This window comes from Solanum stenotomum, chromosome 11, assembly GCF_019186545.1.
Source record: "Solanum stenotomum isolate F172 chromosome 11, ASM1918654v1, whole genome shotgun sequence".
Lineage (NCBI taxonomy): Eukaryota > Viridiplantae > Streptophyta > Magnoliopsida > Solanales > Solanaceae > Solanum > Solanum stenotomum.
This window is the reverse complement of record NC_064292.1, coordinates 5,995,262-6,017,160: the sequence shown is the minus strand read 5'-3', so window position 1 is coordinate 6,017,160 and position 21,899 is coordinate 5,995,262. Positions and strand designations below refer to the sequence as shown.

Sequence of the window (21,899 nt, the reverse complement as noted above, 5' to 3'; positions counted from 1 at the left end):
TCAGTTCATAAATCTGGTGTGGGCACTAGAACATTGAGAGGATCGGGAAGGATTCACATCTAGTGTATCTTGATCATCGGACCGATCTTGGACCTGAGACAGTTCGGTTCATATCTAGTGTCGGCATTAGAGCATTGATAGGTACTTTCCCTAAAACGAGAGAACTGGGAAGGATGCACCTTTGGTGTATCAGTTACCGATCTCGAACCTAAAACAGTTCGGTTCATATCTAGTGTGGGCATTAGTGCATTGATAGGAACTTTACCTAAAACGAGAGAACTAGGAAGGATGCACCTCTGATGTATCAGTTATTGTGTCCACGGTAAACACTGAATAGCCATACGTAGCGGATAATTACGGAAAGCATCTAAGTAGTAAGCTCAGCCCAAACGATATTTTTGAAGCTCACGTAGAAAAAAAAAAGTGGATTACACAAATTAAAAGCAATTTGGACAAAAAGAAACAAGTGGCATAGACAAATCTCTTTTGTCAATAACCTTAGACCAATCAATTGAATATTGATCAACACATAACTGATCGGACACTACTTGAAAACGACCTCATCTACAAAACCATTATTGTAAAAATCATCCGGTTTAGAAAACTTGGTTTTTCCACAACACTGAACTTGTCACTTCAGATTGATTATAAAGATGGTGGTAAGTACAATTGAAGCCTTCGAGTTTGAGTCCGGAAAATGAAATAATCGCCTTTGATAGAAAGCATTTTACCCACCAAAAGTGAGACTTGCCGACACGAATTCATTGCTAATTCAAACTAGATAGTTTGAACACTGAACTTTGTACTTCACAAGAACAAAAACATAGGTCAACAGAAGGAGAAAAGAATTACATTCAATTTGCGTATGCCAATGCACCAACAGAACAAAATGTGTGAATTGAGAAAACAACAGAAAACCTGACAAACAACAAAATTCTGGTTCAAAACACAGCTATTTATTCTATATTTAAGGTACCAACCCAAGAAAAAGATAAAAGTTTGAGCCAGCTTCTGGTACAAATTTTGAATGAGCAAATCTACTGTCTAAAGCTGAACTGGGAAACATATAACGATACGGTCTTGGGAGGTGACATCGGTACAACTGCTCTGAGTAAGTCAGAAATGCTTGCTGTGATGCTACATGTAACCCTTTGTTGCAAAAGTTTGCACTTGTTCATTGGTTGTCGATGATACAACTGTTTCTGGTCGAATTGTACAGTGAGTTTGGAGGTACCTGCTTCCTGTCATAACCTGTGGTGTTGAAAGATGGATGCACAACTTATTTCAAGTACTCCAATGTGCTTTGGTTAATCTCCTCGAGGAATGAAACGAAACCCATGACACTAGTAAAGCCGCTTCCTTCAACATCTTGTTCCTCTATCAGATAATTCTCAAACGCCGTTGCATCATCCTGCCCTCCCTTGATAAATGAAAGTTTCGGTGTGATACACCTCTCTTGCTTCAGCTTGTTTATTGTTGTTCTCAGTAAACCTGGTTATCAACATCAAAGTTTCACATCTCAAAAATGCACCCACAATAAGGTTCCAGTGATACCTAATGAAACAGTAAGAAGATATTTGTTACTTACAGTCCTGAGGTGGCGGAAACGGAAGTGAAGGGTCTGCTGTCGAGGAATAGAACACAATGAGATTTGTGAATGCATCAAGGAAAAATATTGGACTGCCACTTGTAATCAGCGCAGCTCGGCTCAGGGAATGTCGAGGATATGCTTGCTTATCCGGTGAGGCATATGAGGTTAACAATGGATATACAGCACGACTAAGAGAAGAAGGTTCTAGTGCACTGCATCAAAAGTCCAAAGTCGTTAACAATAAGATTTACCACCTATCACCCCCCAAAAAATTGACAGCAAAACAAAATATCACCATATAAGGAGTCACAGTCAGCATTTAAACATAAGTTGAAAGGCCATATTTCCTCTTTCTCTTCTATTATCTTTTTATGTAGCGACAGATACTGTGATTGTGTGCACTCCAGAGACAACATATAAAGTTCTCTTATGTATGTATACCACCATTATAAAAAGACCCAATGAACTGTTGAAGAGATGTTTTAAGTAGAACACCGAAATAAGGTGCCATCTCTATTTGACCAAATCTTTTGGAGTAAGATGTAAATACTACACGTGTCACTCCAGAGATGATAGTTCATCTTTTACTAGATCACAAGATAATGCAGAACTTTGTGTCCTTGTGAACGGAAAAAAAAGTTTGGGTATCACTATGTGTCTATGTCCATGACCATACTAAATTAGGTGTAGTGCTAAAAAAAACTATACTTGAAAGAACCTTGATCCCTTTAATCCAGACTTTTGAAGTATTGCCAGCTACCTCTTTCAGTAGAATACTTGAAGAGACTTACATGTTCAAATCCCAAAAGTTACATAGAAAGATATCCTTATATGTATATGAAAACTTACCCAACGAATTATATGACAAGTCCACTCATGCATAATATTTTCATAACCATGCTTTTGTAAACTGGAGAAGGGAAGAGAGAACTACAAGACTTTCCCTTCTCATGTTTGGCTTAAAGCAAAGAAGTGGAGAGATAATTTCGCTTTCTAGCACCTTTGGCCTTTTCCTTAGACTAAGGTTGTTCCTCACTCTCTTGCTCTTTCCTCAGAGGTCTTAAAACTCTCTGATATAGTTCCTTCATAAAACACTGAACTCCAATTTCAAAAGCATACTGCCATCTTATCCCATTGTCATAGATCAGATTTGTCTAAAAGCTCCTCCCTTTTTTTCAAAATTTGTTGTCTAAACGCTCCCTTCTCACATTGCTTCTGCTAGCAGCCTTTCAGGTCATAAATCAGTTCCTTGCTCCTCTTTTCCTTCTTTCTACTTTCCTTTTCTTTTCCTTCCCTTAGTTTCCAAACAAACAGTTACCTAAGAATGCATTCTGCATATCTTATTTCCAGTTGAAACTTAAAAACAAGTATTCAGTAGCTAAACTAGTTTATTCCAATGTCATAATCTCTTCCCCATATCCAATATAACCCCCACTACCCCTCCCCCCAAAAAAACGAGGAATTAAAGAGCTGAAACTCTAATCTTATGAGCTAATTAAGAAAATAACCCACTTGGAATATATCAATACCTAAAAAGACACTGAAGATATATTCGGTAGTCAGGATGCACGCCTTCTTCGTGTAAACGGAGAAGAGGATTTCGTAATAGAGCAAAAACCAAGCGGGGTAAAGGCTGCAGTTGAGGACATTGGGAAAATGCAACATCAATGTGAACGCCACTTGAACCTCCATGCCCAGACTGAATAAGTTTGCAAGCATCATTATACTGAGCCATAAGAATAACAAGCCAATCATGAAGTAACATTCTGCCCTCTCGAACGCCTTGCTCCAACGAGGCTAGAATAACCTGAGAACAAGGAGAATTATTCAGCACAAGTAAAGAGTTAACTTATCCTGCAATTCAGAAAGCATGATTTGGTATATTAATTAAAATGGGGCAACTATAGTATACTCTACCAAATACTTTTAGCTTACAACTTGATTTGAGGCATTTCAAGAGTTCCTCTCATTTTAAAAGAGTAACACTCATTTTATCATATTTTTGCCTATGACAGAGAGAATTTTTTTTGTGAAGTTTGTAATCAATCTGCCAGATTGTGATATCAATGCATTAATAGGTATAATCTAGAACGAATTTTGTTGTAATATTGGAATAAAAATTGAACTCTTGAAGTCTAGTTTCCAACTGATCAAACAGTTCGTGAGATTTTCAAATAATGCATATAGGTAAACTACCAAAAGTGCAGCAAGTTCATCATAAGTTGCTGTATCTTCACTTCTACAGATCAGTTAGTCCAGTTAATAGCCCTGATGAATTTGCGTTAAAGTGAAACATGAAGCCAAGTAAGACATACCTTGTGGACAAGTAATGAAAGCACCACTTCAGAATCAACACAGTCATAAATCTCATTTATGCTATGACCTACTCCAAACTGAAGAGTTCGAATCCTTAATCTCTTTTTGAGAGAATGCTTTGCTCTGCACAACACATCCACTGCTTAGAGCATATCTAATAGAAGATGATTCAAAGGGTATCCATCAGAAAAAGAACAGCAAAAGGAGTTTTTCCTGGCTCAAAGCTAGAGAACTATAAATTATAGAAAATGTTTTAGAATTAAAGAAGAAAAAGAAAGTAAAGAGAAACCAGAGTAATGCAACATAACTAAGAAATGGCCAGATCCAACTGCAATTCCGACAAACATTAATTCCAGAATTCTCTACTTCTAGAGCCACCATCCATTTGCTGTCATAAGTAATTTCACTTGCATAATTTTAAATTGAATCAACTTTTACATTGGGAAACTAAGAGGTACCAAACACCATATATAATAGGTGGCTCTTCAAATATCCACGGCTAAAACATTTAAGCACCCAACCACCAAGGGTAAACAAGAACCAAACTTCTGCCCAGCCACTTGTCCAAATTCAAAATATAATGACATACTTTATGGTTCTTGTTTTTTTGAGTTCTACTAGGTGAATCAATACTCATATTTATAAATAAATAAATAAGAAACATGTTAGTTGATGGTCACTGCTACCTGAAAGGTAGTAAAGCAGCAAAAAGGCCTCTAGTAAGAACACTGTTACCTTGTTGTAGTATTTGATCCTGCATTTGCAAGTTCATCTGGTGGGACAACAACAGTATACTGAAAAGCAATTTGCAGCATAGGCAATTCTGAAGTATGCCTGCAGAAGAAAACCATTCTTGTATTATTCATAAATATCTGGCTCACACAAATGATTTTCACTGACATCGGCAAAAATAATCTTACTAGATGCAGTGGAACTGGGAACACATAAAGAAATTGGTCCAGAGCAGAAAATAAAGAAAATAAATGAACTTTGAAAATGATATAGTTATCAGTATGTATCTACCAAACTTATTTTTTGATAATCAGATAACTTTATTAACACAATGAAGATGGTTCTGCTTTACATAAAGCTAATACATGTATATTTCAGACTTCCCAAATCTATGCAACAAATAATTCCTTTACAACCAAAAAAAAAGAAAGAGATTTTGATGTTTTGTAATGATATTTTAGGAACAGTTTTCTACATCTTTTACCTACTCACTTCCAGCTTGGTAATCCTCCAAATTGCGATAGTCTGCGACCGCATCAGATGTTCAACATGTATAATTTTTTTTTTTGACAAAGGTAACAGTGTTCAACATGTATAATATCACAGCATATATTGGTCAGTTGGAATTATGGTAGGTAGATGTGGAGACACAAGGCATGGAACACTGTTCCACACTTAGTGGATTCTTTGGAGGGAAGGAATAGTAGAGTTGTTGAAAGTATAGAGACTTTGAACAATTGAGGAATAGCCTCTTATCATGTGCTCCCTTTGTTCCCTTTTAGTTGTCATGTTGCGCTTTTCGAAAGTCAATTTGACTAATTTTCAATGCTAAATTAAATTACCTTGATTTGATATTTTAAACTAAAAATTTACATATTCAAAAACTATACGAGAAATACTATAGATTGGAAAAAATACATCTTAAAATGTTAGTCAAAGTTCTTAACTTCTTATCGTTTGACCCTAAAAAGGGAAACCATGAAAAATAAAAAGGAACAAAGGAATATCTTCTTTTGGTGCACCCATGAGATTCCTTTTGTATAAAAAATTGTGTCAACATAGAAAATCATATCGTTTTGTAAGTTTCCTACTTTTGGTATACTTCTTGATACAAGTGGTTTTGTGCCCATATATTTAATAAAATTTATTACTTTTTTCCAAAACACAGAGTCTGGTTTTTGAGAGAACCTTACATCCTATATTGAATTTAAATTGTTAGTGAATATAATTTGTCGAACTAGTTTAAGTTATATACACAATGTTATTTTAGAACCATGTCAAACGTTTCGAAATGTACCAAAATCAGAAGTGTCAGAGATATTGGAATGGAGAAAACAATACTTCAGAAACATCAGTAAGGCCAACATACAGCTTCGCTAAAGGGGCCAATAGCACTACTTTAATCAAATGTGGTTTCTAATGCAAAGAGATGAAGTATCAATTCTCTAGCCAAACATAGTTCCATGAAATCTTTGTGTAAAATAAAACAATGAGCATAAAACTTAATTTGGAAAAGGAGACAAGAGGTAGAAGATGTATTACCTGGAAAATCCAGCATTATTCGCAAATTCAAAATCATAGGCATATGTAGCGAAAGAATCACAACAAATTATGTGTTGGACATTTTCATATTGTGGATCTGGGAAGAAATGCCCATACTGTTGGGAAATAGTGCAAGTCTTATGAGCCAATCAAAATAGTAGAATAAGAACCAGTGGGAAAAAATACTAGAAGAAATCTTACAGAATGACTCTGCTGGAATTCAGACGAAGTCCTCAGCCTTAAGACACAATTAAAAGCATATGGTCGACTTAACATGCGGTACCTGTCAGAATATCATTCTAGTGTTATGTAAACAGATTAATGTAACCTCAGGAAAAACAAAAAAAATGGTTCTTACTAATGTGTAAATCTGTATACTGCTAACAACCAGTTATTTACTCAATAAATGACCCGTCAACGACAAGTCTTCGACCAAATTAATCCTTCAGGCATCACCTAAGGCTTACTAACATCCTTCATATCAACATCCCATTAACGAAATCCCTCAGATTCGCAAAACTTTAACAGGAAATATACAGGAAAAACACCTAGTTCTCAGAAACTGCTCTCCTGCTTTCTCTTTTATTTTATTTTTCTTTACTTTAGCTGTTACATACATATCTGATTTAAATTTGAGGATTTATGTTTCCCAAACAAACTGTCATCTATTATTTACATATAAAAAACACCAATTCATCATCTGAAATCCTGTGGGGACATGTAGAACAACACTAAAACTGGAAGTCAGATAAAAAGAAAAGGGCAGCCCGGTGCACTAAGCACCCGCTAAAATTGAAAAGATATGTAATAAAAAAATTATACACTAATCCCCAACACAAGAAAGAGAAAGAAACTGTTAAAAAGTGAAAAAGTTCTCTGAGTTGGTTAAACCGAAAGCCAGATGCCTGTTTTCCTTGCCATAAGAACACCTATTAGAAGAAAAATATAGCCACTCAATAAACAGAAAAGACGAAAAAACTCCAGGAGCAGCACAGCGTACCATCCTTATAAGATCAAATAAAACTAAAATAACAAAGAGCCCCACAATAAAAAGCTAGGAATATGACACATCCCTAGATTATCGCAGCAGCTTGCTGAAAGGCAAATCCAACTTAAGCAATTACCAGCACATCGTTATTCAGGAGTCCTCTTTGAAGTAAAATCAATGTGCAATCACGGGGAAAAGCTAAAATCAAGAAGGATCTTAGGATTTCATGCCCTAATTTGTGCTATCCTATCCTAGTTGATGCATCCACAAATTAGCAAGGGGAAATCTAAGTGTGCATATTGGTGAAAGTTAAAACCAAGAAAGCTTGTTCGGCAAGAAGAAAGACCCAACTGAATATTCTGCATATTGTCTCTGTGAAGCAAAGCCAAAGCGCTACTTTTTGGGTTAGATTTTATGGCCAGCAGGACACTTTCATTACAAGCAATCAGTGTGTCCATCAAAAAGAGAGAGAAAAGTTAATCAAGGGGGGTTTTGATTACAGTTCTACAAACTTGAGGGATGTGTTGTGGCGGTGGGTTTCCTTTTCCCTTTTTTTGGGTGGTGGAGGGAGCAGTCAGACTTAAGGAATGAATTAGATTACAAAATTCACCTACATTACATATTCATAGCAATAGCAAGTAGCATACTCACATGTCTTGAGGAAGTGTGGAGTCATCAGTGCTCGTATACAAAAATAAGGAGCCTCCACTCTCAATACTCAGAAACTTCAGTGATGCCAAGTCAGTATACTCATTTGTCACAGCAAATATGTCTACACAAACACCTGATTGCACAGCCACGGCAGCCTATTGAAATATATTTTAATGCTTGATGTTCAAATGTAAATTAGCTAAAATAAATAACTCACAAACTATGCTAGTACCAGATCTTTATAGAACGGAGTTTGTTCGGGAAGTAAAGCTCGATCTGCATCCTCTCGTCTACTAGCGTACTGCTCTCCATACCGTCTTGTATCTAGTTGGCCGGCTCCAATATCAGGAGCACCAGAAAGAAAAGCAAAAACTCTAGCTGCATTTTGATCCAATTGGGGAAAGAACAACAAAGACACTGAGTATTATATCTATGGGCAAGATACTATGGAACTACTAATTTAGGGGAAATATTCTCATATTGCTGTCCACATTGGAAAAAGGTTGATCCAAACGGTAACAGAAACCAACCTAACTAGAGGTGTATCATTCATTGTAGCTGACACAAAGAAAGAATCATTCATTGTAACTGACACAAAGACAGAAGTGTGAAATTGTCATACCTAATGCAAATGTATTTCCATATTCTGAGCCAATATAATTGAAAAGGGCTTCCATTGCAGATCCAAAACCCCTTCCGCCCAGGAAAACTCCATCTAACCCTTGACCTGCACCTGATGTCCTTTCCCATGAAGTTGTTGGCCTCAATGTTTCAAGTGCTGACGCTATGCGGTCCTTACAGGTATCCACCTACAATAAATCACTGATTTAGGGCTAGTGCATGCTCATCCATTTTGACATTGAAAAAGGGAACACCTTCACACTCAACTAGAAAAAGAAAAGCATTGGCAAAGAAATTAAACAAACGTACTGGAGCTAAAAATGAAGATAGGGGCATGACATCCTGAAGTTCCATAGACAGGGTACCATCAGAATCATAAGGAATGAAAACATTCTTCACCACTGGAATGGGGCCTTGAACATCATACAAACCTATTTTATGGCTGAATGTGGCCAAGCCAAATAGTGATCCAGGCCCAAGAGCTTGATCAAAAGACAAAAGAAAACAAAATTTTAAATTCCCTCCAGTACAGAGTATAAACTTATATTCAAAAGATTCAACAATAACCAACCTTCTAAAGCAGCTAAAAGGGCACTTTTAACAAGTTCCAAAAACTCCTCCGATGCTGCATCAGAACTTAACACCAGTTAATTCATAATAGCAACATTCTACATATCTTCTTACCACAAAATACATCAGTTCTTACTGTAAAACCTAAGATAGCTCTCAATGATCAACAGAAATACAGTATGCAAAGTGAAGATTGATGTCGGTAAAATTTAACTATGATGGTGTATACACATATATGCATTAATATTATATGTGCCTGAGTGTGCTCATGATAAAAGGAAATAGCATGATGTTCTGAGCTGAAACTTCCCAGCCACATGTTGCTGCTGATCTAGCCTTTGAGACTACAATCCAGTTTCAACTATTTTGACCTTTTTCTTTTAACTTGAGTTTCAACTATTTTGACTTACACACTGAAACAAGAATCTGTAACAAAATTTCTGATTGAACATCACCGAGCTCTTAAGTTCTTTTGGGAAATTAACTGAGCACGTCAAGACCAAAGGCAAATCAAACAAGTATTGAGATAATTTTATAACAAAACTTTGAGAATAAAGCACTTGATCCATGCATGATAATAGATTGATATTACATTCGTCCACATGACAGAAATATGACAACAAATAAGCCAATAACAAACAGGTATGAAATGAGCACTTTACATTGTGTGGTTTCTAAAATTGCTGGACCAGACTTTGAGTTTAACAATGTGCACAACTGAACATGTCTTATCCATAATAATGATATGACATTCTTCCACATGACTTGGATCCGGTATTCAATAAATAAGCTAATAACCAAACAGCTACCAAATGAATACCTTATTCTTGATAAAGCTATGAAACAAATACTCTTATGCTAGGTGATTCCTAAAATTAACTGAACCTAAGTAAACTAGTTATTTTTGTAAGTTTGAATTTGAAAAGAAAAAAAAAAGAGGTCTTGCAAACTTTTGATGTATAACATCTAATAGGTAAACTGATAGCAATGGAAAGTTCTCCACATGATGAAAGTGAACAACAATTTGAGATGTAATAATATGACAAGTGAGACATCCTTGGTAGGAGTAAAGGTTATTCATGAAAAGTATACAAGCCAATACAGGTTTCTTCCCCGAATATAATGAAGGTTAACTACTGTATCTTAGAAGCACCAACACTAACATATAAAGATGTGTGAGAGAGAACTCACATCATACTTCATGTAAATTATTGAATCTCTCTTCCATGATTGAACAAACTAGTTTGCCAAATAAAAATAAGCGATGAACTCTTAGTTAAGATTTTAGCTTCATCTATGTTTTCATCGATAACACTAAAGCATAAAACCTATGGAGGAATGCTTGCAAGCATCTTGTCTCTAGGATTCTTCAATTTTAAGATGTGGGTGGCATCCATCCTCTACGAATTCCTAACAAGTCACAGCACTTCAAATTCTCTAAAAAAAATGAACAAGGCACAGCACCTCCATTCCCATAAACCTCAACAAACCAACTGAGTTTTGGTTGATTTCGGCCAGTCAATACCTTGACTTCTTTTTCAAAATAAAAGTTTTATACTTGGAAACTACATAGAATAGTATCACTAACCACATTTTGAACTTAAAATAAAACATTTCAGCAAATTATCAATCAATAAACAAAAATTCAGCAAAACTCAAAGTCAGAAAGATTTCTTCGATTCTCAAAAGGAAACAATGTAATAGTCCTTACATCAAATCAAAGCAAAAATAATAACCCAGAAACTTACAAGCAAGATCAACAGCTGCTACATAAACAGGCCGTGCCTGCATTTCCTCAGATTCTTCTACTGCACCACCATCAAAAAACAAACAAAATTCAAAAGGGTGCATCTGAATTTCCAAAATTACATAAAAGGGTGTCATCAAATACAAAAATTCACATCAAAGGGGTCCCCAAAAGTCAGATTTACAGTAAAGGGTGTCTAAATTACACACTTACTGGGCAATTCAAGGTCAATAAAGGAAGATATATTCTCCGGGCAAGATTCAGGTTGAGAATAACGACTGACAGACTGAGAAGATAGTCCATTAAGTGTACCACAAAGGGAACAAGTCCAAGCCCACTGCTCTTGCTCACAGTATGTATTATAGTAAGCCCAACAATTCTCACATCGCGGTAGTAAGTGACCTTCCGATCCATAAACCGGTGGATTCCCATTCTCATCCTTTGCAGCAAACGGTGAAACTGTTACACCCCACGGTAGCCCTGACTCTTCTAGTGACTCTACGTCAATCGGAAACCGAGTAACTGTTGCACGCACCGCCATTAGCGCGTGAGATTAGAGCTGGTGACAGTGAAAATGGAGAAAAAATAATTTTTTGAGGTTTTGTTTTTGGAATTTTTTGTGTGAAGAAGGTGGGTGTAGGATAAGGGCGTACGCACTGCATGTGTATTTTAGTGTGAAGAGCTTTTTAATTTCCATTTTGGGTTACACATGTAATGAGCCAATGTTAATTTAACACGTCGGATTCTAACTTGGAGAGAGTCCACGTCAGATTTAGAGGGGTCGAGTTTGTAATATCTCAAAGTTTTGGGCTTTCTCATACAAAACTTGTGAATTATTCAAATGGGAGCTTAATTTTGAATTCCCGAGCTCGTCACATTATACTTATCTAGTGTGATTTATCTTTCATGTGTGATTTACGGATTATACTAGAGCGTATATTATACTATATGCATCCAAAGATAACAACGACAGGTCTCATTAACATAAATTAGAATAATGTATACAAAATTTGTTAGTCTGAAAAGACTAGTGTATAATTAACTAAAATGTAAAAAATATTGATGAATCAAACATAGGTAAAATGAATATTGTACATATAATTACGTACCGTTATAGCTTGTAAATAAAGCAAGCCTTGCAAATTTGACAAGACTCGTGAATACCTAAAATTAAGTCAATTAAGAATCGTTCTAAAGTCATGTCTCATTGTCATAACTTATGAAATTGTAAAAAAAATAAAAAAAAATGTTACGCGAAGGCTATTGTTATACAAAATTGTTAAATGAGGAAAAAACTACTTCCATTTTTACATATAGGCTCACACCCTGCTTAGTAGAATTTCACTAGATATGTTATTGTTGTTGTATATTAGGTTCACACAGTTATTCAAATCTCAAAATTACACATTTTACCTTTGCTCTTCAAATGAACTAATCTTAATTTTTTGTTATTTACCAATTAAATTTATACATACTAGGACATAAGTTCCTTAAAAATTAAAGTTGTGTATAATTTGTAAAATATTATAATACGAAAATATACACCTATATTCGATAATTTTTAAAGAGAAAATTACGCGGATAAGCAAACATATACTAGTTAATTAGTTAACATAACTATAGTTTACCTTAATTACAATACGCATCCTACTTTTAGTTATAATTGCGCGGCTTAGTGTTTTGGTTTGTATAATTCAAAATTTGTATATTATAATTTGTATAAGTATAATATAATTTGTATAATTGTTTAAAGTTCAGATATTTATGTTTGTATAAATTCGTTATTTCGAGTTTATACAAAAATAGCTCAATTATACAAATGTACCTGCAAATTATACAAACTCACCCGTGAATTATACAAATAAAACAACTTAAACTGTAGCTAAAACCCGTAAATATGCAAACTATAGCTATGATAATTAAGTTATTATAGTGTCTATTTGCGAAAACTCCCTTTTTTTTTTAAAAGAGCAACAAATGTAGCTCTGAAAGGCCCAAGCTCAAATGTGGGCCTGACCCATTGGATATCAACGGCCCACATAATAAAATCTACTAGAAATGCTGGGTTGGGGGCAAATAAATCCTCTACAGGCAGCAAAGCTTCATTTGCGATTTACACACCGAAACAACAGAGGTGAGAAAACTTCTCCTCCCTCTCTATTACTACGCTTTTATGCAATGTAAAATGGCTGTATGTTGGCGTATTGTTAGGGTTTCATTTTGATTGAGTTTCATCACGGTAGTTCGATTGCTTGATGCGGTACAGTGCGGTTGGCCGGTATAGTTGTGACAGTTTTCAGCTGTTTTTATGCCGTTTTGAGGATTTGAATTTCTGTAAATCCTTCATATATTGATTATATGCTTATTTGTTCTTCCAGATGAGCATAAACAGTGTTAATTTTTGAATATTTAAGTGCAGGATAATAGAATGCTAGGTAATTTGTCAGTTTGACATTCGTGAGCTGCTTCCATGCCTTTGAAGATTTCATTTATGTAAATCCTTCATATATTATTGATTTTATGCTTATTAGTTCGTCCAGATGAGGATTGAGTAGTGTTCAAGGATTTTTCGGTTCGACTATTCGTGAGCTGATAGTATGCTCTTATTTGTTCTTCCAGATGAGCATTAAACAGTGTGAATATTTTGATTTTTTTAACTGCAAGGATAATAGAATGCTAGGTATTTTGTCAGTTTGTGCCTTTGAAGATTTCATTTATGTAAATCCCTCATATATCATTGATTATATGCTTATTAGTTCTTCCAGATTAGCATTAAACAGTTCAAATTTTGGAAGTTTTGTGTGCAAGTATTTGTTGGTTTGACTATTCATGTGCTGATTATATGCTTTTATTAGTTCTTCCAGATGAGCATTAAACAGTGTAAATAGTTTGAGTTTTTAACTGCAAGGATAATAGAATGCTAGGTAATTTGTGAGTTCGACATTCGTGAGCTGCTTCTGTGCCGTCTAAAGATTTCATTTCTGTAAATCCTTCAGATATTATTGATTATATGCTTATTAGTTCTTCCAGATGAGTATTAAACAATGTTAATTTTTTGGAAGTTTTTGAGTGCAAGGATTTTTTGGTTTGACTGTTCGTGAGCTGATTATATGCTTTTATTAGTTCTTCCAGATGAGCATTAAACAGTGTAAATATTTTTGAGTTTTTAACTGCAAGGATAGTAGAATGCTAGGTAATATGTGAGCTGCTTTTATGCCGTCTGAAGATTTCATTTCTGTAAATCCTTCAGATATTATTGATTATATGCTTATTAGTTCTTCCAGATGAGTATTAAACAATGTTAATTTTTTGGAAGTTTTTGAGTGCAAGGATTTTTCGGTTTGACTATTCGTGAGCTGATTATATGCTTTTTAGTTCTTCCAGATGAGCATTAAACAGTGTAAATATTTTGAGTTTTTAACTGCAAGGATAATAGAATGCTAGGTATTTGTCCGTTTGAAGATTTCATTTTTGTGAATCCTTCAGATATCATTGATTTTTTATGTTTATATGCTTGTTAGTTCTTCCAGATTACCATTAAACAGTGTAATTTTTTGAGTTTTTAAGTGCAAGGATAATAGAATGCTAGAGGTATTTGTCGGTTTGACAATTTGTGAGCTGCTTCTATGCCGTTTGAAGATTTCATTTATGTAAATCCTTCAGATATTATTGACTTTATTTCTTAATGTTTGTACACTCATTACTTCTTCCAGATGAGCATCAAACAGTGTAAATTTTTTGAGTTTTCAAAGGGAAAGGATAATAGAATGCTAGGTATTTGTCGGCTTGAAGATTTCATTTCCGTAAATCCTTCAGATATCATTGAGTTTTAAAGTGCAAGGATAATAGAATGCTTATTGGTTCTTCTAAAATTGTTAGATACATATTGTGTTATTATAGGTGCATGAAACAATAAATTTTTGGAACTTTTTAAGTGCAAGGGTAATAGAATGCTAGGTATTTGTCAGTGTGACAAATTGTGAGCTGTTTCTATGCCGTATGGAACTATGAATCAGATATTGCATTGTTTTTCTCTGTTTATATGGTCAGATACATGCTCTGTTACTATAGGTGCATAATTTTCTGCAAGTTTTACGTGCAAGGGTAATGGAATGATAGTATTCCGATATTTGTCAGTTTGAAATGGTTATGGTTTTGCTGATAACAATAATTATCGTCAGTGTGGTACAATTTGGGATCTCCTTTGCACAATTGGAGTTAGTATAGGTCAAATACTGATGAGTATTATGGCTGTGTGAAGATTTTCTTTCTGGAAATCCTTCGATATTGCATTGATTATTTCTTTCTATGCCGTATGGAACTATGAATCAGATAGTGCATTGTTTTTCTCTGTTTATATGGTCAGATACATACTCTGTTACTATGGGTGCATAATTTTCTGCAAGTTTTACGTGCAAGGGTATTGGAATGATAGTATTCCGATATTTGTCAGTTTGAAATGGTTATGGTTTTGCTGATAACAATAATTATCGTCAGTGTGGTACAATTTGGGATCTCCTTTGCACAATTGGAGTTAGTATAGGTCAAATACTGATGAGTACTATGGCTGTGTGAAGATTTTCTTTCTGGAAATCCTTTGAGATTGCATTGATTATTTCTGTTTGCATGCTTATTGGTTCTTCCAGATGGTTAGATTCACCCTATGTTCTTATAGCTTTCATAAAACAGTCTGAAATTTTGAAAGTTTTTAAGTGCAAGGAAATAGAATGCTTGGTGTTTGTTAGTTTGACAATTTCTGAGATATTTCTATGCTGTGTGAATCAAATATTGCATTGATTTTTTCTGAATTTATGCTCGTTGGTTCTTCCAGATGGTCAGATTTATACAATGTTAATATAGGTTCATAAAGCAGTGTAATTTGTTGGAGTTAGTAAGTGCAAAGATAATAGTAATGCTAGATATTTGTCAGTTTGACAATTCATGAGATGTTTCTATGCTGTATGAATCTGCATTGTTTTTTTTTTTTTTCTGTTTATATGCTTATTGGTTCTCCTGCTGGTTAGATACATACTATGTTATTATGGGTGCACAAAACAATGTAATTTTTTTGGAGGTTTCAAAGTGTAAGGATAACAGAATGCTAAGTATTTGTCAGTCTCAGTCGTTTGTGGTTTTGATGATTTGAATATTATCATCAGTGTGGTAACAAGTGTGTTCTCCTTTCCACATTTGACCATCCGGAATTAGTATATGTCAAATATGTGATGAATACTAGGGCCGTTTGTGTTGTGAGATCATCCAAATAGATTTTCGAAACAGGATTTATACTAGCTGTTGTGTAGGAATGGGTGTCTGACATTCTATTTTTTTTCTGATGAGGCTATTTGAAAGAACATGCAGTTTCCATGTGATAGGGCTACATCCTGTGGGTCCATCTGTCTGTGAATGTCATCGATTCTGTATGAATAGATAGGGAATTAGCATTATCTCAATTATTTGGCTGCACATTTTTTTCTGTCGCCTAGCTGTCATGTAAATTTGATTTTCTTATGGCACGTGACTGGTTGATAATTGCAGAAATTTCGAATGATGCTGGAGTTAACCCTAAATGGATGTACATGGTTTCTAAATTCTTCAAATGCATCAATATCCATTTGATTTGAATGTAGCTTGATTTGTTAATGACAGGAATATTTTGAGAAGAAAATTGAGATGGCAGCCAGGAATGCTTTCAGATATGTTTCTCGTAGGCTCTCTAGCAGTGGCAAGATATTAAGTGAGGAGGAAAAAGCTGCTGAAAATGTCTACATCAAGGTAACTCTTTAGTTGTGATTTCTAACTTACCTGTCTTGTGTAGTTACTGCAACTGTATTCGTTTCATTTTGGTAGTCCCAGAAAATTATTTTGCATTTTGTTAGTGTATTATCTCTTTTTGGCAAAATGGATCCTGGTTTTGCTTTCTTTTAGATGTTCCATTTTCTCATGATCTCATTTTGCTCACGTGGCATTTGCATGTAGTATGTATACCTTCTTTCTTGGGGATCTTGGGGCAATTCTATTATAGTAAATCTTGGGTATTCTTTTATGATTATTTTGCGCTTTTGCTGTTTTTGGGATCATAAGTTGTAAGTTTAAGTGGACACTTCGTTCTGATTTCTGAAGTGTTCAGTCATGAGACATGTTGCGTCAAGTCTGCTTTCTCGCTTATCTAAATGTTAATTTTTCCACTTTACAGAAAATGGAGAAAGAGAAGCTGGAGAAGCTTGCTCGCCAGGTATGGGAATTTTCGATACATATATATATATATCTATATATATATATATATATATAGAGCAATTCATTGTGCTTAGCCTTCCACCCAACACCTTGTCTCCTCTTTAGGCGTTTTTTCACCCTTGATAATTTTACTAGTTGGTTGAGAGTTGACAACTACAAAGAGCGGGTTAAGACTAGGGTTTACTGAAAATTAATTGGTGTTATCAGAATAGCCTTTTTGCTGATTCCATTTTGTATATCTTAGAGGTAGTCTACTGAGTCGGTGATAAGTTGCCATGTTATTATAGGTTGTTGCTTGTCATACTCTCCTCCCTACCATTTTATGTGTTGATATGAGATACCCTCCAACAGTTATCGCCTCTTTGTCCTTAAGGTTGTCGCCATCTCTTTCAGACAGTTTGGGGGTGCTGATAATAGCTTGGAGAGGTTACTGACTGCTTATGTGCATTGAACCCATCATTTCAAGATTCACTTGAAATTGTCCAGTTTGGAAGTGGGCTGACCTACTTGTGCAATGTCAAGACTCTTGACATGTTCAAAATTCTTATGAGCATTGAACCGACTTTAGTTGAAATAGAAGTGGGCTCATCACCTTCAGAAATTTAACTTACACGAGGTTGGATAAAGAAATGAAATACATGGATAATGAAATAAAACGCTCAATTCAACAGACCAAGATATAACTCTAAAGTTGACCCTTGTTAGTTCAATGGTTTTCAATATTAAACCAGGCCAAGTGTTAAAAAGTTCTTAGCTTAATGCACCTTTCGCGTTAAAAAGCTCTTAGCTTAATGCACTTCACGGTAAAAAAAAAGAAAAACTGCCGGGGCTATTTGTTGTGTCTCTTGAATTTTCTCCAGCTCGAGTCCCTTTTGACCCCTTGAAATTTCTGCTGTTGTGATTAATATTCCTCAGGGTCCCAAGCCAGAAGAACAAGCTGCAGGTGGCTCAGGGTCAGTAGCTGATGCTGCATCAAGTGCCCAGGCGTCTTCAACATCCAGAGTATCAGATGACAAATACCGCAACTATGGTGTTCTAGCTGGACTGATCACTGGTGTTGGTGCTTTGGGTTGGTACTTGCTGTCAAAGGACAAGAAGGCAGAAGAAGTACAGGATTGAAGTATCTCTTAATAAGCAAACTCCTTAAAAGACAAAAAAATAAAAAAAAATAAAGCAAACTCCTGTTTCGAAAACAGTACCCTAATCTCTTTTCCTTCTGTATGGTTCTCCACCAGCTGGATGTACAAAAAATCTCCAGAACTGGTGTACATTTTACAACTGCTGAACTGGATGACGTTCTATGTGTGTTGCTTCGTTGACATGACCATATCGTTTTAGAGAAGAATTTCCTCGGTTCGTTTCATGTATTCCCCCCTTTACCTGTTAATACCATGGAAAGAATGCAGTCCATCCCGACCTGTCTGGGATAGTAGTTGTTTCTTTTTCACTGTCATCTGCTTCCATCCATGGTTAGTGTGATTTGGTCTCATAATCTTCTCTTGTTTTCACTTCTTTTTTTAATTATCTGTCACCATTATTGTGAGAGCTTAGGCATTCACCTTTGACTATTCAGAGTGAATCGATCTCTAAGGAACCCCCGAAAGGGCTGTCACTTGATGGGTACACGATAGTGACGAAGTTGCTTCGACTTTAGAATCAGTCGTTAAACAACAGATATCTTCTATCTGCCCTATCTTTGTGCACATCTTTGTTTTTATTTATTAATATGCTTTTTGATTGCTGTCATCTTTTTGTAGATTAAGTGCAACTTAGATGGACACTAGCATAAAGTGTAGTGTTCGACTTTGTCAGACAACTCAACCACTCTACACACATATTTTATAAGGGCATTGTCTGCACGTCTGCAACTTTGCAATACTTATTTGTTGGTCTGATTTTCTGATTAAAAGAAGTTAGATTGCAAGAGCATATGCTACAAGAACAACATTATAATAAAAGCAAATGGAATTTATTTATTTCCCTTCAAAGTAGTAGGGCCTTTACAGAAAAGGAATTACAAAATGCAGTTGCAAACTGGGAAATTAAAAATAATTTAGTAGCATTAATTCAAGCAGACTCTTTAACCTTCTTAAAAATAGCAAAAATTGCACCAACCACAGCTACTACAACACCTGATATCAAAAGGGTTGCCTTCAGATCTCCTTCTCCTCCTTCCTTTTCCTCCTACAAAATTTTTGAAATTTAGAGAATGACAAAACCAAATAAATTTAAAATTATTTTTTAAAAGCACGCCTAGACGGCTCAACTTGATGTCGACTGACAACTAAACACCGACATTGATGTAACACATAAATTTAGAGGTGTCTTAGATGATGTCTAGATATACATACTCAAAGTTAAAAGTGATTATTTGCCTACCAAGGTCAAATTTGAGTGAGTTTAATCGACTTTAGCAACTCTTTAATTACAATTTTTTCACCTTGCGACCACAAAATTAAAGAGCATTTTAGTATATTTAATATACAACCCATAATAAAGTACAATATATTGTTTAATTTCTTAAATTTCATATCAAGTCTAAATAGAACAAACAAATTGAAACAAAATGAAAATTTAGGGGGGGAAAGGGTTATTACCTTGAGTTCCTTAGGTATTTCATCAACAACGGCAGCTACCGCCTCCTCCGATGGTGGTTCCGGCGCCGGCGCCGGTTGAGCTGAAGGTTCGATTGTTCCTTCTGGAGTTGCCATTTTTTTTTTCAACTTTGGTTACTATTGAAGAATTTTAATTTTTTTGGTTCTTAAATTATTACATTTATAAAATTTTATAATATTTTTTGTCATTATTTATCGTGTGGTGTAGATAATAAAAGGATAAAAATTGTCATCTTTAAATTTGAAACGCGTGGAGCACAAGTGTCTTTGTTTCTCACATTTCACGTGTCTTTTTTTTTTTTGGTTATATATAATTCAATCATGTTAACAAAAGTCCAAAATATTACTAACTTTTAGTAATATTCTTTTTTATCCTTTAATTATCTTTTTGTTTCTTTTGGTTTTATATTCGTTTTGTTTAAAAGTATATCCATTTGCTACCATTTTGGGTTAATTTCAATTTCATGTGTGATTACTCGAAAGTATTAGTGATTTTGGATAGTGATAAAAGGATAAAAAGAGAAACTATATCATTAAACATACTTTCACAATTATTATTATTATTATTATTATTATTATTATTATTATTATTATTATCATTTATACTTTTAAAATATTACTATCTTATCACTAATTAAAAGTTTCCTACTTATATATTAAGAAAGATACACTTAGATACATGTATTTTTACTACCACATACACTAAAATAGAGAGAGAGGCGAGCGAGATTTGTTACCTATATCAAATCCACTTAGATACAATGTAACTAGAACAAATTACATCTAATTTTGACATTATATATCACGAGATACACATATCTAAACGTATCTGAATGTGTCTAAACGTATTTTGATAAGATATGTAATATTACAAATTAGAATGCATCTTAATAATTAGCTCATAAATTAATAAAATTTATGTAAATTTTCCATATATAAATGGACATTGGTATAGTGAGTTGATAGTTATTTTAGTTAAAATGAATGAGGTTATAGGGGAAAAATAATTTAAGCGATATTTATGATGTTAAGGGCACATATAGATTGATAGTATAACATTAAGAATATATATGGATGATAGTATGATAGGGCTCATCCATATAGACGATTTGTGATCGATCTCTTTCAATAATTTTTGAATCGAGTTTATCGCATAAAGCTTACCTAATGTGATTTATATTTTTTGTGTGGTTTGCAGGCTATTACACAATAAAAAATTTATTCAGTGCACATAAAGTGCTCAAATGTTCACCCAAAGGATAGAAACTGTTGTAGATATTATAGTGACAACGAATTATCTTGTGGTTTTGAAAAAAAGTCAATAGTAGAGGATAAATATGACCCATTTAACTTGTTTTTTTTTTGTTAAAAACGATTCAACCATTTAATTAATTGGTCTGATTGATTAAGTTATGTAATAAAATCTTTATATTATTAAAGATTTTACAAAAAATGAAGTTTACCAATTCTATTTATCCACTCCTAACGTTATCGTGCATCATTATCAACTATTGTCATTGTTGTCTATCATTACCAACTACATAGTACAACTTACAATCACAATATATCACCAACCATTCTCATTATTTATCACTATCATTAGCGATCACTATTTATTATTCACCACAATTATCAATTGTGTGTCATCACTAACTATCACTACATCACTACTAGCTATTGTCTAGACCCTATCATTAGCCATCATCTTCCGTCGATATTCATGATTATCATAATTTATTATTTAATATTACGATATATCTTGATACAAATATTTAGATTCATTTATCTAAATTTTAATACACATATTAATATATAAACATATATATTTAAATTTAGACATTTTTAATTTAATAAAAACAAATACAACTCAAGTCCCACATAAACAAAACTTAAATTGAGCTACCCAACTAATAAACATAAATTTAAATATGTTCTCCAAGAAAAGCACTATTGTATTTTAGTAAAAAAAAAAACAAACATTAATTTATGGGTGCTTCACCAAATGGAGAAAAACATTTAAAAAATAAATGATGGCTTGAAAGTCACTCCTTAATTTTAAAGCTTCATAAAACAGTTTCAACTTACAACTTAAAAAAGGAGCAAAGTTAGTAATCTTAGGTTATAAGATACATAATAATTAAATTTTGGATAATGTTGAACAAAAATTAATTGTTATTGTTGTTATGAGACCGTCATGTCTTAATTGTTTGGAATATAACTTAGATTGTGAAATATATGTTTGAAGGAGGTTAATAATTAGTCATTAATTGAGTGGAAGAATTATGATGA

At 34.2% G+C, this 21,899-nt stretch overlaps 2 protein-coding genes and 1 long non-coding RNA gene across 5 annotated transcripts; 1 reads left to right on the top strand and 2 right to left on the bottom strand.

Moving 5' to 3' along the window:
* Positions 1-843: 843 nt before the first annotated feature.
* On the bottom strand, positions 844-11,360 carry LOC125844093 (protein transport protein SEC24). 2 transcript variants are annotated; one of them, XM_049523335.1, is made up of 14 exons: positions 10,972-11,360; positions 10,760-10,819; positions 9,013-9,066; positions 8,751-8,923; positions 8,443-8,629; positions 8,053-8,198; positions 7,821-7,975; positions 6,383-6,464; positions 6,182-6,297; positions 4,643-4,741; positions 3,907-4,030; positions 3,121-3,398; positions 1,589-1,803; positions 844-1,491 (listed from the first exon to the last, which is right to left on the bottom strand). In XM_049523335.1, exons 1-14 carry the CDS (start codon positions 11,297-11,299, stop codon positions 1,280-1,282), a joined length of 2,229 nt encoding a protein of 742 aa, XP_049379292.1. In that variant the 5' UTR covers positions 11,300-11,360; the 3' UTR covers positions 844-1,279. The 2 variants fall into 2 exon arrangements, with proteins under 2 accessions (XP_049379292.1, XP_049379293.1); XM_049523336.1 differs by having other exon boundaries at positions 3,907-4,032; positions 4,648-4,741.
* A 1,469-nt stretch (positions 11,361-12,829) lies between these two features.
* Positions 12,830-18,319, top strand: LOC125844131 (uncharacterized protein At2g27730, mitochondrial). Of its 2 annotated transcripts, none has more exons than XM_049523388.1 (4): positions 12,830-12,892; positions 16,408-16,533; positions 16,955-16,993; positions 17,911-18,319. In XM_049523388.1, the coding sequence occupies exons 2-4, from the start codon at positions 16,432-16,434 to the stop codon at positions 18,112-18,114; spliced, it is 345 nt and encodes a 114-aa protein (XP_049379345.1). In that variant the 5' UTR covers positions 12,830-12,892; positions 16,408-16,431; the 3' UTR covers positions 18,115-18,319. The 2 variants fall into 2 exon arrangements, with proteins under 2 accessions (XP_049379345.1, XP_049379346.1); XM_049523389.1 differs by lacking the exon at positions 12,830-12,892 and adding an exon at positions 12,982-13,036.
* A 629-nt stretch (positions 18,320-18,948) lies between these two features.
* Positions 18,949-19,777, bottom strand: LOC125844132 (uncharacterized). Its single transcript, XR_007444112.1, has 2 exons — positions 19,593-19,777; positions 18,949-19,179 (listed from the first exon to the last, which is right to left on the bottom strand). It is a non-coding gene; the product is annotated as an uncharacterized LOC125844132 (long non-coding RNA).
* Positions 19,778-21,899: the final 2,122 nt, after the last annotated feature.